We start from the raw sequence: 18651 nt of genomic DNA on the forward strand, positions 1-18651 counted from the left end.
TTGATGCCCTGTTAAAATCCTTCAACTAAAATATCATTTTGCTCTGCCACCCAAGTAATTAATCATAAAAGCAGGACAAAGGTGAATCCCCAAAATAAGTGTTCAACTTCTGAGGCTTTTACTGTTGGCTTGAGTGGGAGCAGTGTAAGATCATCATTCCTTCCTAGACATCTAAAAATCCTGTATTCCAAAGCTCTAATGTGGGTTTCTTCTTGAGATACAGCCTTTGACCCTCATCAGTTTTAATGCTAAGAAGGTCTCTGAGCTGCAGAGGTGACAACTGGATTTTCCATTGTTTACTTTCTGGTTTGTGATTTCTAGAACATATCTTCTGGTGCTGCATTTAAATCAAATGTTTATTTATTATTAAATGGTCATACCTTTAATAATAATGAGTATAACTGAGATCATATGTAGATGCATATAAATATAGGTCTGGAAGGGGCCTGAAGAGGACATCTACTCCAGCTGGCTGAGGCAGGACCAAGCATACCTAAACCATCCCTGATGTGTTTTCCCAGCCTGTTCTTAAAAACCTCCGATGGTGGAGGCTCTACAGTCTCCCTTGGAAGACTATTGCAGTGCTTAAGTTGAAGCAGTTTCATGGAAATTTAGACATTTTCAGTGAAACATCATGTGAATAATTTTCTCATTAGGATGGTGTATCTTTATTGACAGATGCCAAAACTGGTGTGATTACTAGTATTAGACTGCGGTGCAAGTGATAATTAAAAACTATCCCTGCTGAAGCATAATGGTAGATCTTTAACAATTCCAGAATAAAAATGGTTTCAGAGCTTTCACTTGAAGTCATTGGCTGCCATAGGAACAGTGGTAGATCCACTATCTGTGTCATGGAATCAAGTAATATCATATCAAAAAGACATGATCATGATTCTCTCCTATGGACTTCCATAGAAATAGAGAGCCAAATAGGATGCTTATACAGAGATGAAGTCAACCTCCCAGTTCTCTATTCAACTTATTTATAAATGATCTAGAGAAAGGGGTAAACAGTGAGGTGGCAAAATTTGCAGATGATAGCAAACTGCTCAAGATAGTTAAGACCAAGAGTTTCAAAAAGATCTCACCAAACTAAATAATTGGGCAACAAAATGGCAAATGAAATTTAATCTTGATAAATGTAAAGTAAAGCACATTGGAAAAAATAATCCCAACTATACAGACAATATGATGGGGACTAATTTAGCTACAGCTACTCGAGAGAGATCTTGAAGTCATTGTGGATAGTTCTCTGAAAACATCTACTCAGTGTGCTGCACCAGTCAAAAAAGCAAATAGAATGTTTGGAATCATCAAAAAAGGGATAGAAAATAACACAGAGAATATCTTGTTGCCTCTATATAAAACCATAGTATGCCCACATCTTGAATACTGTGTACAAATGTGGTCACCTCATCTCAAAAAAGATATATTGGAATTGGAAAAGGTTCAGAAAAAGGCAACAAAAATGATTAGGGGTTTGGAATGGGTCCCATATGAAGAGAGATTAAAAAAAACTTGAACTTTTCAGCTTGGAAAAGAGGAGACTAAGGGGGAATATGATAAAGGTCTATAAAATCATGACTGGTATGGAAAAGTGAATAAGGAAAAGTTATTTATATATTCCCACAATATAAGAACTAGGGGTCACCAAATGAAATTAATAGGCTGCAGATTTAAAACAATCAAAAGGAAGTTTTTCTTCACTCAGCACACAGTAAGCAGACAGGATATTGGGCTAGATGTATCTTTGCTCTGACCAGTATGGCCATTCTTTTGGGCCCTTAGCAGACATGTAAGGCTGAGACTTCAAGAGAAAATAGTAAGAATGAAGTGCATGTGTAACTGCCACCAGGCAGATTCAAACCTGGGACTTCTGAAGCTTAGTATAGGAGCCATTACAGATTGAGTTACAAAGCCAGATGCTTCCCAATTTGGCTATAGAGCTCACTCATTCTTTATTGCTGTATGTGGTATAAGTGCCACTACAGGGGACAGTGAACCACACCCACTAGGTGTGTGGGTTACACATTCATATCAGTCCTTAGCTCAGAATTTGTATTTTCCATTTTTAGAAATTCTCCCTCTTTCTTCCTCTGTAACATAACTTTCCAATTACATAAATGTATTTACTGAATAGTTTAGTAATCCAGTTGCCTATGTCTGCGGGTGTGGCATTCTGTCCCCTGTTAGACATGGCTAGACCAGGGAGAATTTGATGAGCTTGCAACAATGATAGTTAATGATAGTCTCTTAGCTCAGGCAGTAGAAGTTCATTTGTTAAGCTCTAGAGATACCAGATTTCATTCCGACTGCCAATGACCAGGGTCAGTTGGTGCTGTGGTTAGTTTTATCTTTTACATAGAGGGATTTTACACAAGAGAGAAACCCGTCTATTATGGGTTGAGGTCTGTTGAACATGTTAGCTATCAGGGGAGTCTGCATTTAAAGAGAATGCAGAGCAATCACTTTTAAACTTTCAAGACTACTTTCAAGAAAACTTTCAGGAGTCATATTTGTCCTGTATACCCCTAAGTTTCACCTTATTTAAAAACTACTTGCTTACAATCAGACATAAAATACAAAGGTGTCACAGCATGCTATTATTGAAAAAATCACTAATAAATCACAATTATAGTGTATTGTGTACTAGAAGACCTACCGGGCATTGCTCAGATCCTTCAAAGCTGAGGGTTTGGGGGAACGCAGGAGTTAGGGCAGGGACCCAGGGATTTGGAGAGCTTAGGGCAGTAGATTGGGATGCATCGGGGATACAGGAGATAGGGTTGGGGATAAGGAGGGGCTCAGGGCAGAGGACTGGAGATGCAGGGAGTGCAGGCATCAGAGAGGAAGTAGGGGACTCAGTATGGGGTAGGGTGCAGGAATCAGGGCAAGGCATTCCTGAGGTAGAGAGGGGGGTGGGAAAGCTCAGGGCAGAGGCAGCCCGTGGCTATTCCCGAGGGTGGCCTGGGGCTTCTGCCCAGCTTGCCCGCCGGCTTCTCCGTACCCGCGGTGGCAGAGGTCTGTTCTTCTGGCCAGCAGATATTCCCTAGTGCTGGGGCACTTGCTGCCCCTTGTGATCATTCAGGAGTATAAGAGGAAACTGAATACCAAATTTTGTGGCTCTAGCTCTTACCATTTAGGAGGATTTCATGAACAGACTCACAGATGGACAGACAGGCAGACATAAACTTTCTAAAATATATATAGATAAAGCAGTATATACATGACATTTTATTTTGTACTGAATTCACTAGTGCTTGTTATGTCTCCTGTTGTGAAATTAGGCAAATATCTAGGTGAGTCATTATCCCTGGAAGACATCTGCATATCTCCAGCGATATGTCTACACTGAGTTGAGAATCACTGGTCCAGAGTACTATAAAACTATTTTACCATTCCAGAGACCAATATTGTATAACCTTGTTTTGTCTTTTACTTTGGGGTTTTGTTATATAACCAGTGATTGAATGAATGTAATACTGAGTGAGAGAGAAAAAATGTTTGGTACTTAGTAAGGGAGGGCTTGTTTTACTTTTTAATACAATGTTCAGTTCATATGAAGATATTTTATGAGCTTGTCACAATAACAACTTCCATTTATTGCTTCAGGAAATAAACCATTGAACTTTTTGAACATAATACTCTGATATAAATCAATTAGAATAAAATCCTCATCTTTATAACAATGAATGTCAAGGTGGATTTGGTTAGAAAAAACACATTGGGGAATTATTAACCATAAAATATCTATATTCAGAAAGGTAATCTTACTGTTTATAATTTGAACTCAAGCATTAGATGTGAGACAAAATTAAAAACTTTACTTTTAACCCAGAATTACTCATAGTTATTGCAATATATTAAAAGCCATTTTGCAGCTCTGTTTTGAGTTCCTGAGTTTAAAACAGTTTTTGATTGTTCTACATCAATTGTTCAGTTCTTCTTCAGAATTCATTTAACTGATGGGGATGGATTCTGATTTCATTGGGCACTGGATCAAATCCTAGAAATGTTACCCTCTTCTATATCACCAAACCACAGTCATTTCTTTCTGTGTCAGAGGTCTGCTCAGAGTATGATGTGAAGGAGGAATTTTATGGGGGCCTGTTATACCACTTAATCACAGTTGTGAGCTACCCTATGGCAAGGAAATTCTCCCCTGGTCAGCTAACAAATTTTGCTACTGTTGGAGCAGCTCTAAATGGCTGGAATAGGGGGAGAGAATTACTTGCTAAATCTTCAGGAAATACCCCTTAAATGAAGAAACACAGGAAGAGACTATAGCACTTCAACTATTTGAAAAGTAAATGTTTCAGGAAGTGCAACTAACACTGGGGAAAAAAGCAAATATTTTGAATTTGCATAGAAACAGATTACTCTTAAATGTACAGGCAGTCCCCGACTTACGTCGGATCCCTACATACGAACGGGGCTTGTCTCCCCACTGATCAGTTTCAGCAGCGGCTGACTTGGGAACACATGGGGTAGAGCAGCTGGGGTGCTGTCAGGTTGGTCCCCGCAGCACCGAGGTGTGGCATTTGTACAGATGTGAACATCTTTTCTTAAAAATTTTTTTAAAAAAAGAAAATATCATGGGAAAATATTAAACATTGATTTTTTTCAGGGATCCTGCGTGCTGAGGTTAGTTGAAGCTGAGGACACTTGCCCATATGCTCAAAGGCTAAATGAACATCATATTTGGTATCAGGAAGGAATTCCTCCCTCCTCCAGCTCAGATTGGTAGATGCTGTGGGTTTTTCTTTTTTGCCTTTTGCAGCATGAGGCATGGGTCACTTGCTAGTTTAAACTAGTGCAAATGGTGGGTTTTGTATAACTACTAAGCAATATTAGGCAACCTGCAGCCCCCATGCCACTTGTGGCTCATCAGAGTAATCTGACTGAAGGCCATGAGGCATTTTGTTGATGTTAACCATCTGTAGGCATGGTCCCCCTGTAACCCTGATTTTCTTTTTCCAGCCAATCAAAGCTATGGGGGCAGCACCTACAGGTGAAGGATCCGCAGAGACATGCTGGCCACTGCATCCCTCAACTTTCATTGGCTGGGAACGGTGAACAGCAGCCACTGGGAGCTGTGGGGCATGGTATCTGTGGACAGTAGACATCAGCAAAATGTCTGGCAGCCTGCAATCAAATTATCCTGGTGGGCTGCAGGTTGCTCACTACTGCTTTAAGAGACTTCAGTAATGCAGCTAAAGCTTAGGGCCCTGTTACAGGAGAGGGTAAGTGAGGGTCTGTGGCTTGCAACGTGTAGGACGTCTGGCCCTAAGCATCTGAGTTTATTTAGTTTACTCAGTCACTAAGCATTCACCGTAAGTAGTATAGAAAAGGAGCTTAGAAACATGCTCTTGAATAGTGATAGCTTCATATGTGGAGAGAGTGATTAAAAGCTTGTATGGAAGTATGTGTGACTACATATGTAGCTTTGAAGTTTCTCTGAAAGAGGAAAATGCAGTACTTGGAAAATGCTTGTTTTATACTACCTCAAGGTCATGAACATCTGGGTGGGCAGATAAACGGATCTTCAAACACTTTCGAACTCTTACATGCTTTGAAATTGATTATATGTTCTGGGTATACAGGCAGTCCCCGGGTTACATCAATCCAACTTACGTTGGATCCCTAGTTACAAATGGGGGGGGCCTCCCCCACTGTCGCCGCCTCCGGCAGACCAGGGAGACGCGGAGCTAGGGCCCCCTCCCCCAGCAGACCAAGGAGACGCGGAGCGGCTTTTCTCGCCGCGGAGGACGTGGGTCTGTTGGGGGGAACAAGACACCAGGCAAAAGGGGGCACCCCAGAGAGGAAAAATTAATTTCCTAGGGAGCAGCAGGCAGTGAGACCCATTATATTACAGTCCCCACCTTGGGAGCAACAGCTCTTTCCCTCTTCAGCACTAGAGCTGCAAGTATCTTGTTAGCATCAGGTGAAATTAACAAGTCCCTTCCAGCCTGGCAGAGGTGAAGCTGAAAAATTATCCAGTAGTGTGGGTGGGCAAGAATGGGGAGGAGCAGGGCAGAAGGGAAGAGGGGATAAGCCTCAACCCCACACCCTGGCTGGAGTGGAACAGGGTAAGCCCTGAGGGGATGGGTCTGGTTGCAAAGTGGGTGAGTGGACAATGAGGACCCACCTGTGGCTAAACTCCTGTTCCCAACACAGAATTTTTCTTTAAAATTAATCCTGTGGATAAATTCACACACACACTTCACGGGAAGGGATTTCCATTTTCTGCTCAGCAGAATACAACAACAGCTTTGATTGTATCTATTTCACTGTGCTCTCCAATGACTATTGATTACAATTAATACCCATTTCACTGAACCATCTGTAGCAAATTCTGTTTGGAACAGTAATATGCATTGAGTAAACTTTTTTTAGTTATAAAAAACAAAGATTCTGACTATTAAATGAATAACTGGGATCTTTCAGGTACCCCAAAAGGAAGATTTGGATATAGCATGAAACACTGAAACTTATGATGAATTTTTAATTAAAATATCAACCAAAATTACCTTCATATCAAAACAGTATGTGTTTTTCTTAGAATAAGGAAGTTGTATGAGAATCAGGGTCTTTTCCACCTAACTCCAGCTCCCTGTCGTCCCCCCTCAAAATATGTACCAGTTCCGACTTACATACAAATTCAACTTAAGAACAAACCTACAGTCCCTATCTGGTACGTAACCCGGGGACTGCCTGTACTTGAATTCTGTTGCTCTCTCCAATCTCCAAGACTTCCAGCAGAGCTATGCCTATACTCCAGGGCCCTTGTGTTATTAGTCTCCTATTTATCAAACCATTCTCCCTCAGCCTATGGCTACAATACAAAGCTTTACTGGGATACCTATGGTATCACGGAAAAGCTCTGCCACTTCCAAGGAATGCATCTGTTTTTCTGAAAAAATGTCAGAAAAGCGGATGCGTGTTTTTTATTTTATGAGGAAGAAGAGATGTTCCAAAATAGGGTTTTTTTCTGAAATTTGGCCCCGTGTAGACAGGCTAAATTTTGGAAAAGACTCTTTCAGAAGTAAATCAGAAAGTTGTGTTTGTTTTTCCAATTTATCTTTGTAGTGTAGACATAGCCTTAGCCTATAGAGAAACAATTCTTGTCTGCTAAGACCTCTTGTAAATGGAGTTGTAAATTTCAGCTTTCTTCCTATGTACTTTTTCCATTAAATTATCAGATACTTTTTCCATTAAATTACCTCCTCTTTCTATATCTACTATTTTTACACAGATGATTCACAGTTTTGTGTATCTTTGAGTTTCTTTAATAACTTCTCCATGCTTACTCATGTTCCTGTCTTCACTAAACAAAGCTATGGGTTTATTTCACTTTAATTCACCTCAATGTCTCAAAAGAAAAAGACTCTTTTTTTTTTATTTGGCAAAACAATTATGATCAAAAACACAACTTTTTCCTAAATGTTGACCTCCATTTTGTCCTAAATATCTGTAATGCCTATATCATTCTTACTTTAAAATTTGCTTTTCCATTCACAGCTCCTGTCTCAAATCTTCCTATCTAAACTGCCATAACAACAAAAAACTGTGCATGTTGCTACTGCCTTTACTTGGATATAGCTGAAGTCATCATCCATGTTTTCATCTCCTTGACTATTCCAACTTCCATCTCTGTGGCTTCCCCAAGTCCCAATTCAACATATTTCAGCATCTGTAGAATGCTGTAGCCTACCTTCTCAAATCTACAAAGGTAAACACATAAGCCTCTTCCTCAGGTAATTTCAGTTGCTCCTCATTTTAATATCCAGTACAAAATTGCCCTTACTCTTTGTAAAAACTCTCTGTGCGCTTCTTGCAGACTATATAATGAGCCATGCATAATATTCTTTGCACTCTTCATCTGCTTATCTACTAATGACTTCTTCCTTTTCTGTATAAAATCTCACCACTGTTGGCACAATTCCTACATGCCGAAACAACTTTATTCCATATCTGTGTCTTCTAGAATCTCCACTTACTTCAGCTCTTGTCAAGAAACAGGTTTTATCTTCTTTCCGTGGACTCATAATTTATTTATCTCTCTGATTTCATTGGTTTTTAATCTTAACTTTAAAATTCAATCATTTAACTTTTCAGTGCATTTGGAACACAGTGTATATGAAAGAACCTATTCAAAGTGAAGGTGCATGATATCATTATGGCAGTATTACTGTAACAGCGGCGAGGAGTCCTGTGGCACCTTATACTAACACTAACACGGCTACCCCTCTGATACTTTACTGTAACAGTTGCCTTTATTTTCATGGTATTGCTTAGAATGACACTCCACCTCACCATTTTGCAATTCAACTGAGATTTACTCTTCTGACATCCTTTCTTGCTAAGCCACAAAGATGTTATTTTTAAAATTAAACATGCATGCATAACTTTTCCTTATGAGTGGAGGAATGGATACCCCACTATATATTACTGATACTCCTCTTTTATGCTGGATGTCACTTGCTTGCGGTAGTGCAAATGAGCCCTTCACTATCTTGATTGTCCAAATTCATCCAAATAAAATCCATCTCCCCCCCTGCTATTTTGATCATTGGAAATATAATATACTAACAAGTTTCTAGTGTCTTCTAGCCACAGTGTTGCTCACAGTGTAAGATCTCAATATCGTATAATGGTTATTAATTCCAGTATGCTGGTTCAGTATAACTTCCCTTACCTTACAGCATATTGATTGCCCAAAATGTAATTTGTTAAAAGGTGTTGTTTACCCTTTTTGTATTGTAGTTGTGTTAGCAAGGATCCATTGTTTTATACTTTAGCAATTTTAGTCTATTAATAAGGGGGTAGAGAGGCAAATGTAATATATAAAAAGGTGATAAAATTACCATGCTGACTGTAAATTTGAGCTATGGAGAGAGGCAAGATAACTGTACTTCCAAGATGATCCATGTGTAACAGTCAATTAAGTTGATTATATTGTGGAAGAACATAACTAATTAATAAAAGAAAAATATTTCCTTTTTACTACATCTTTGTTTAAGTTAGCTGATTTTACCTCAATTGTATGTCACCAATTATCACTTCTTTAATGATTACCTACTTCAGCAATCCTGAATTAATAAAATACTGGAACACAGGTGCACTTTAAAAGTTTTATTCTGAACTTTTACACATTTTAAATGAGCTAGTATGTTTTGAATTTCAGGGTTTGTAAAATATTTGCTCAATAAAAGTATTTGTCTAGTGTGTTTTGCTATTCTTGGTTTGGATACTGGAACTATAGCCTTTAATTGTTCCTTCCTTCCTTTCTCATTTTTAATGGGTTATTATTCTTGGAGAAGAAAAGGCAAAGGAATTATAGTCACTCTCCAATATGGCAGCACTGTGATTGAGAGAGGAAAATTGCAGGCATTATCTCTGGTTTGGATTTAACCAATTGATTGTGTAACTTGTGAATCAAGATCACACTTTATTTGAAAAAGGGTTTTAGGTTACAAAGAGTTATCAAAATTACACTAGAAAGAGGCCTCAGCCAAAGCTTAACTCAAAGCAGAGAAATATTAATGAAATAACTTGATGAAGATTACCTCTGGGGAAATAGTGGCATAAAATGAAATCTGTATGGGTACGTCTACACTACAGCGCTAGTTCGAACTAACTTAGTTCGAATTAGTTAATTCGAACTAAGCTAGTTCGAACTAACGCATCTAGAACTAAAAACTAGTTCGAACTAGCGTTTTGCTAGTTCGAACTAGTAAGTCCACATTGAGTGGACTCTGGACAGGGCTTAAGGATGGCCGGAAGCAGTGCCGGCAGGGCATAAAAGGAGGACTTAGATCATGGAGATGCTGTCTCAGGCTAGCCGAGGGCTGCGCTTAAAGGGTCCCGACCCCCACCCCGGACACACAGTTCTAAGGGGTGCCCCGCTTGCAAAGAAGTTCTGGCTTGGAGTGCCCTGAGTGCCCACACTGGGCACATCACACCACTCGGCCATCAGCCCGGCTGCACTTGCCGCAGGCTGCCATCTGGGGAGAGGGAGTAATTGGGGGGCTGCAGGAGAGCTTCCACCCCCAGAAGCCTGCAGAGCCAGCCCAGTCCTCCCCATCGGGGGCTCGTACCCCATTCCTCCCTCACCTCCTTCCACTTACCCTTCCCTAGCCCCCCTTCTTATTGATGTACAAAATAAAGATAACGTTTCTTCCAACATTGACTCTGTCTTTATTGAACAAAACTGGGGGAGAGTGGGAAAAGGAGGTGGGAGAGGGGAAGAGAAAGGCTGGGAGAGGGGAGGGCAACTAACATGATCAGGGGTTGGGAACAGGTCCCAGATGAAGAAAGGCTACAGAGACTGGGACTGTTCAGCTTAGAAAAGAGGAGACGGAGAGGGGACAGGATAGAGGTCTCTAAAAGAAGGGGTTGGGTGGAGAGGGTGCATTCAGAAAACTTCTTCCTGAGTTCCCATAAAGAAGGACTAGAGTACACCAAAGGAAAGGAATGGGTAGCAGGCTTCAAACTAGTAAGAGAAAGCTGTTCTTCTTGACAAAGCAAAGAGTTAACCTGTGGAACTCCTTGCTGCAGGAGGCTGTGAAGGCTAGAACTAGAACAGAGTTTAAAGGGAAGTGAGATAAAGTCATGGAGGTTGGGGCCATGGAGTCCTATTAGCCAGAGGGTAGGAGTGGTGTCCCTGCCCAAAGTTTGTGGAAGGCTGGAGAGGGATGGCACGAGACAAATGGCTTGGTCATTGTCTTCGGTCCATCCCCTCCAGGGTCCCTAGGGTTGGCCGCTGTCGGCAGACAGGCTACTGGGCTAGATGGACCTTTGGTCTGACCCAGGACAGCCATTGTAAGCTCAGGGCTCAGTGTCGGGGGTCTCAGTGGACCCCCTTGATTTTCATGCACACCTGGTCCTGGGTGGCCAGGCTGGCAGCTCTCCTGCCCTAGACGGCCACTTTCCTGTGCCTAGTGCGGAGATCGTGGACGAGGTCCACGATGTCCGCACTAGCCCAGGAAGGTGCCCGCCTCTTGCGGTCCAGGGCAAACTCCCGGGAGCCGCCAGCCTGGTCCCGGCAAGAGGGGGAGGGCTGGGGGGCATCGGGTGGGTGGCTCTGTGCCGTGCCAGGTGCAGGGTCTGCTAGCTGGGTGCTGGCAGGCTTTCACCTGGCACGGGCACCGTAGCCAGCCCGTGCCCCTTTAAGGGGTCCGGGGCCGGGAGGGGGGCATAGAGTTTCCCTGGTGTTGGCCAGAGTGGCCACCAGGGAAACCTGGGGAGGGCTAGCCTCCCACTAGTTCGAACTAAAGGGCTACACAGCCCTTAGTTCGAACTAGCTAGTTCGAACTAGGCGTTAGTCCTCGTAAAATGAGGTTTACCTAGTTCGAACTAAGCGCTCCGCTAGTTCGATTCAAATTCGAACTAGCGGAGCGCTAGTGTAGCACCTATTAAAGTTAGTTCGAACTAACGTCCGTTAGTTCGAACTAACTTTGTAGTGTAGACATACCCTATGTGACCAGAGGCAATCCATTTATTTCTATAAGACAAGCTGTGAGACAAGAGAAGCAAAAATGGTATTCAGTTCAGATTAGCTTGGACCGATGGAAAACCCATGAAAAGATAAGGTTTTAACAAGTTACCCAGATTTAGCCCTTCTTTAAATTTCATTATAGGTTAACCTTCTCATAGCAAGCGTGGATCTAGAACTGGTTGATCCCTTGTGATGGATTAAGTAGACTTTTTTGCACATTCAGACAAATATCCCACACTGTGATCCTTCTGTGCTTTTCACTTCTTTAGAACAGAGTTTCCCAGCTTGGGTACTAGGGCTCACGGTGGGGAGTCTTTGTTGGCGGGGGTGGTGTGTCAAGGGAAAATTCAAAGAATTTTAAATGATTTTTAAAAATTGGTTCCCCATCTCAGCACTGTCAATTTAGAGTTTGTGATAGCCCTTAGAACTCTACCTAGTGATCCAGTGGGATGAGTACAGCAGGCCACTGGAGACCCTGCTAATAAAATATTAAATCTCTATACTGAATGTACACTAGGTAAAGCATGTCAAACCCCATTCAAATATCTGTTTATTAAGTACAACAGACAAGTATCCATGCTCACAGACCACAAGACAACGTGTCACTGAGTTGGAACAATTGTTGTGATAGCTGCACATGCACACATCACAGGCTTTGATCAGGCTTTGTTGGCATTCCCTTCTGGGCTTGGGTTGGTTCAGAAAGATGGATGATCATTTAATAAGAAACTCAGTGGCAATTAACATATGGGCAGCGGGAAACTATGTTAATGATAGCGAAAGAAGAAAAAGAAAATGCTGAAGTATAATGGGAAATATATGATCTCTGGATTTATACTGACTGATTCCAAATCTTCAGGTGATATATGTCCTGAAGAGCTAATTATTTAGCACATGATGCCTCCAGAATTGCTACAATGTTTAGAAAACAAACATCTGTTACTGAAAGATGAAGATGTCCTTTCTTTTTTGGGGGTGGAGTGGGAGAGAAAACCTGAAGCTTTTATAAAGTCAACAAAAATCAATTACTCAGGCTAGCAATGTCAACATGAAAGCCCTTTAGACATGGTATTTGATATTAGACTTATTGATCAAAAGATAAAGGAAATCTTTATCACAACATGCAAAAGTGCATTTCAGTGGAATTCATATTCTTACAAAGAAATTCTTTACTTCAAAAATCAAATATTAGGAACTCTGGAAATTATTAGTTGTGGGATCTAGCCAATTTCCTATCAATATATCATTCATCCTCACTCATTATTAGCCCATCTGCTACACAACTCCCCCAGAAGTTTAAATTTGCCCTCTAAAGCTTACTAAACAACACATTGCTAGGCGTTTTTAAATACCACTTCCTATTCAAGATATTAAGTCTCCATACACTTTAACAGTAATATAAAAATAACACAGCAAAATATCTTAATATAGCCTTGATCTTGCAATCGACTCTGCAAAGGTTTAGGGATCCATTCAGATATAGCTCATTTTAGGATCAGGTTCTTTGTTAGCTGTTACAAGAAATATTTAATATGATTAATAAATGCCAGTCAGGATGGTTTAATGAAAAATAGATGTTGTCAGACAATTCAGATTTCATTCCTTCTGGGGACACATTTGGTTGATAAATGTGTAGCTATAACATACTTAGAATTTTGTAAAGTATTTCACTTAATACCACATGACATTCTGATTAAAAATTAGGACTACATGATATCAATAGAACATACTCTTAAGTGAATTAAAAACTGCTAATTGACAGATCTCAAAAAGTAGTTGTCAATGGGGAATCACCGACAGAGAAATTTCTTTTGAGGTTTCAGAAGGGTCAGTACTGAGCTCAATACTTCTGGAAGTAAACATAAAATTGCTGCTGATCAAATTTGTGGATGACACAGAGGTAGGATTAGTGGCAGTTATGAGGACAAGACAGTTTTATGCCTCACATCTTTTAGAATTGTTTGAGAGATTCAAAAAAGCTTCTGAGCTAGGGTGATCGAGTGAATGTGGTGTACTTGGATTTTTAGAAAAATCTTTGTGAAAGGCATTAGGCAAATAAACAGTCATGGGATAAGACTGGTTAAAAGAAAGGGGAAGAATAAATTATCAGTTTTAATAGTTGAGGGAGATAAAAAGTGGGGGTCCCTCCTCCAGGAGTCTGTACTGGGACCTGTTTTTCAGCATATTTGTAAATGATCTGAAAAAGGGTGTAAACAGTAAGGTGGTAACATTTGCAGATGATGCAAAATTACTCAGAGTGGTTAAATCCAAAGCTGACTATGAAGAATTGCAAAGGGATTTCAGCAAACTGGGAAACAACAGGGTAAAAGAAATTCAGTAGTGTTAAATGTGAAGTGATACACACATTGGAACATATAACTATATATACAGAATGATAGGATCTAAATTAGCCTTTACCATTCAGAAAAGAGATTTTGGAGTCATGGTGGAATATTCTCTGAGATCATCTCAATGAATAGCCTCAGTGGGGAAAAAAAAACCCTAACAATGTTAGGAATCATTTGTAAAGGGATAGATAATAAAACAGAAAATATCATAATACCATTACATAAATCCATTATATGCCCACACATTTAATACCTCATGTACTTGTGATCACCCCATCTCAAAAATACTGTAAATATTTATATTGTTAAAAGAGAAGAGCAAAATTCTATTAAGGGTATGAAGCACTTTCCATATAAATATATGTTAAAAAGACCTGGGACTGTTCAGCTCAGAAAAGAGACAACTGAGGGGTGATATGACAGAAGCCTATAAAATCATGACTAGTGTAGAGAAAGTGAATAACGAAATGCTATTTACCTCTTCTCATAAAAAACATACAGAAAGAGTTACCCAATGAAGTTAATAGGCAGCAGTTTTAAAACAAAAAATAATGGAGTAATTCTTCACATGATGCACAAACAGCTGTTCAAAAAATAAATAAGTTCATGGAGTATAAGACCATCAATGACTATTAGCCAAGATGGTCTGGGATGCAGCCCCCCAGCTCAGTATGTTCCTAAACTTCTGACGGCTAGAATCTGGGACTATCTGACAGAGAATGCGTTGTTTGATAACTGCCCTCTTCTGCTTATTCCCTTTGAAAAATCTGGCACTGGCTCTAGGGTAAACTGAGGCAGTCCACTGGCCACTCTCAGAAGACAGGATACAGGTCTGAGTGGGCCATTTTGGTCTTACTCAATATGGCCCCTCTTTTGTCCTTATAATGAACTCTTATGGCACTTAAACTTAATTCAACACATATTGTTCAGGTTATTGCTGGTAACTGCCATATCTGTCACTCAAACTAAAAAGTGATGGTTTCTTCATGTCTTGATGCATTGAAATCAGCCTGAATGTCTTTCTAGAAGATACGCTGTAGTCAGCCAAATACAAGTTATTGGGTTGGATACATTTGTAACTGGATGAAATATAATGGGGTGTGATATGCACAGGATCAGAATAGATGATCTACTTGTCTCATAAACTATCTGAACATATGAGTTTAAAACTCCACCTACACTAGCTTAAACATCATAAAATCAACACATTTTATAACACCAAAGACAGATCTTTCCAGTTTAATTCATAAAATATTTTTCCTATCCACCAACATATCACAATGAAAACTTATGGAACTCAATGTATTCTGAAAGTGTATATCTTTTAAAATCTTTGCTACACATTTAATAAATCACATATCTAATCAGCAGTATTCATCCAAATGCAATAGTTCCAATACAGACAAAAAGGATGGCAAAATAGGGCTTGAATGGCTGGTATATCAGGTAAAAATGTGTTCTGAATAGTGGTGGGGAACTGGATTGATTCCATATTATTAACTTTGGACTTTGTGTGTATGCATTTATTAATTTTAAATACATATTTTGGTAGAGATTCCATTGCAATGTACTTCCCACCATCACTCATTTTAATCAACACTGTTTGTGAATTCTGCACATTTCTCATAGAAATTAAGATGGAGTACTTGCTTTTGATGAAATAGCTTTGAACAAATGGTCTTGGAACAGTACGGTCTCCTGCAGTAGCTCAAACTTTCCTGACAAGTGATTCTTCCCGCAGACTGTTTAATTGAACAGAAGGTCATTGTGTGCTTAACAAGACAGCAAAAGGACATTTTAACCTGTAATGAAATGGAGGAAAATGTTTTTAATTAGGAATTAGTTGTGTAGTTCTGAATGTAGCAAGAATTGTTTTTAAAGTCTTTTAAGTTCTGGTTAGTGGTCACAGTATGGTATCATTCTGTTGTTAATTGTAACCACTAAGAAATTAAAATCTCATTTAAACTGGGAACATTTGTAGTTTTTTATCAGAATGACATACAGTCCTTTGGCTGAGTTGGATTTTAATTGTGTTCCAAGAGATAAATGACCAGAGGTTGATTAATCCAGTTACCCCACTGTTAAGCCTTTTTTTTCTTCATACAATATTTTTAATGATCTTAGAATAAGAATTCTGTACTGCTGAGAATCAAATAACTAACCCATAATGCCTTGTATAAAAAGAGTGGACAGATTAATGCAGTAATTTCTCACCTATTTATTTAAAACTATTTTTCTCTGAGGACATAATGCCTGACTAGCGCTGTCTATGTCCACGCCTGCAGTAATAAGAATAAAATGAATGTGAGTTGTGTCACTGTGCAGTCTATCAAATTAATTTGTTTATTTGTTTATTTCAGCATAAAGAACGTCACTCCAAAAGTAGGGGATGCTGAAACCCGCAAAGCCATTCGCCGTGCCTTTGATGTGTGGCAGAATGTAACTCCTCTGACATTTGAAGAAGTTCCTTACATTGAATTAGAAAATGGCAAGAGGGACGTGGATATTACAATCATTTTTGCATCAGGTTTTCATGGAGACAGTTCTCCCTTTGATGGGGAGGGAGGATTTTTGGCCCATGCTTACTTCCCTGGACCAGGAATTGGGGGAGACACTCATTTTGACTCAGATGAGCCATGGACTTTGGGAAATCCTAATCATGATGGTAAGAGCAGATTTCTGTTTAAAAATAGTGAATTAAAGTATGGTGTTCATTTCCAAAATCAGAAAACAATTTCCATGGGTGGCAGGTAATAAAGGCAAGAGAAAGAATTGCCTACTTAAACAGACATGGGTATCCCCTCGCATGCTATGCCCTACGCCAGGCCCCCTGCAACCTACCTTAGTCAGATGCTGGAGCTGGATGAGGAAGGGGCGGACTGGTGCCAGGACCGGCAGCATGGTCCATGATTCCCAGCCTTCTAGCGCTCTGGGACTGGGAAATCTGGGGAATGTATGGCTGCCTGGCAAACTGGCACTCCAGGGCTGGGAAGGAGGCCATGTTGCTGCCCGGCACTCCAGGGCCAGGAAGGCTGGGGCCACTTGGCTTTCTAGAGCCAGGAAGTCTGGGGCCATGTGACGGCTTGGCACTCCAGGGCCAGAAAGGCTGAGGCCACCCAGCAATCTGGGGTTGGGGAGGCTGGGAGTCTGCAGCGTTGGCTGCCTGGCAGCCCAGGATGGAGGATACACTAGCCTTAGCTAGGGGCCAGTCAGTGCCACTATGGGGAAGGGGGTTAGGGTGTGGGACAGGGGCCAGCAGTTACAATAGGAGCTGAGTGGGCATATTGGGTGGAAAAAGTGGGGCTGAAGGCTAGCATCTCCAAGCCAGCCAATTACCAACCACCCATGATGATTTTCATACTTTCCTGTGCACCTAAGGATCTATCAGTAATCCCCTAATTCCTTATTAATGTAGAAATATATCAATCAATATGTGGTCTGTTAGGGTCTTAAACATTAAATGATTTTTATAAATGTAAGTTACATAATTATTGTTTGTCTTTAAAGATAGATGGAATTACTTGTAGGAACTATCGAGTTCATCCGACCATTGAATTATTTACATAATGTGCCTTTCATGCATGTTTTTTTTTTGACTATATTATGTTTATTTTCGACAGATCCGCATCTAGACTGCCGTTTTTTGTTTTTTTTCCGAAAAAGCTCAGTTTTGAAAAAAAGCGGTGGCCATGTTTATGCTAATGAAGCGTGGGATACTTAAATCCCCGCTTCATTAGCAATTTCAACGTGCCTAATCTATATTTCTCTGTCGACAGAGAAGTGTAGTCTAGACACAGTGTTAGAGGGCAAGTGTTACAAATGCATCATAACCAATTACCAATTATAGCTGTCTGTTGGAAGCCAGAAAATCCAACAAGAAAGAGGGGTAGGCCTAGGATGACTTGGAAGATATGATTATTAATGACACAGAAAAATTTAGATCACATGGCAGCTGATAAACAAGCATGGAGAATGTGGGTAGCCCAATGTGCTGAAAAGCATGGGATGGACTAATATCTAGGGTAAGGACTAAGGTCTAAGGGTACGTCTAGACTACAGGCTTCTGTCGACAGAAGCTTTGTCGACAGATACTGTCGACAAAGCTTCTGTCGACAAAGAGCGTCTAGACTACATTCAGTTCTGTCGACAAAGCAAACTGCTTTGTCGACATGGTAGTGTAGACACAAAGGACAGTTTACATGCAATAACACCTTCTGTCGACAGAACTCTGTCGACAGAAGGCGTTATGCCTCGTAAAATGAGGTTTACCAGCGTCGACTAAGCTGCTAAGTTCTGTCGACATTGTGTCGACAGAACTCAGCGGTAGTGTAGACGCAGGTATAGTTTTGTCGACAAAAGTCCACTTTTGTCGACAAAACCCTGTAGTCTAGACACACCCTAAGGTAACTTAGAGCATGTCTATATTAGGAAATTATTTTGAAATAACTTATTTTGAAATAATAACTCCCAATATAATAATTTCAAAATAGCGTGTCCACACTACAGAGAAGTCTCGAAATAAGTCTGAGGCAGGCTCCCTTAATGTGGATGTGCTACCTCAACTTAGAGCAAGCACTGGGAGTAATTACTTTGAATGACTCTGGGGAGTGGTTATTAAAAATAGCAGCAGTGGAGCATTATTTCTCGTGGAAAGCAGGAGTTACTATTTCAAAATAACCAGTCCCTTATTTCGAAATAGTGGGCTTGATAGTGTGAATACTCAGCTTGTTATTTTGAAATAACAAGTTAGACCAGGGCTTAGAAGGAAAGATCCTGATATCTGTATCATGAACAAGGGTA

At 40.3% G+C, this 18651-nt stretch overlaps 1 protein-coding gene across 4 annotated transcripts in view; it reads left to right on the forward strand.

The window, feature by feature from the left end:
• MMP16 (matrix metallopeptidase 16) overlaps positions 1-18651 on the forward strand; it is a 254586-nt gene that overhangs the window by 135419 nt on the left and 100516 nt on the right. For all 4 annotated transcript variants that reach the window (XM_006112976.4, XM_075920430.1, XM_075920428.1 and 1 more), the window contains one exon: positions 16212-16516. In XM_006112976.4, coding sequence (XP_006113038.1) covers positions 16212-16516 — 305 coding nt within the window. The remainder of the gene's footprint in view (positions 1-16211; positions 16517-18651) is intronic.

Source organism: Pelodiscus sinensis, chromosome 2 (genome assembly GCF_049634645.1).
Source record: "Pelodiscus sinensis isolate JC-2024 chromosome 2, ASM4963464v1, whole genome shotgun sequence".
Taxonomy (NCBI): Eukaryota; Metazoa; Chordata; order Testudines; family Trionychidae; genus Pelodiscus; species Pelodiscus sinensis.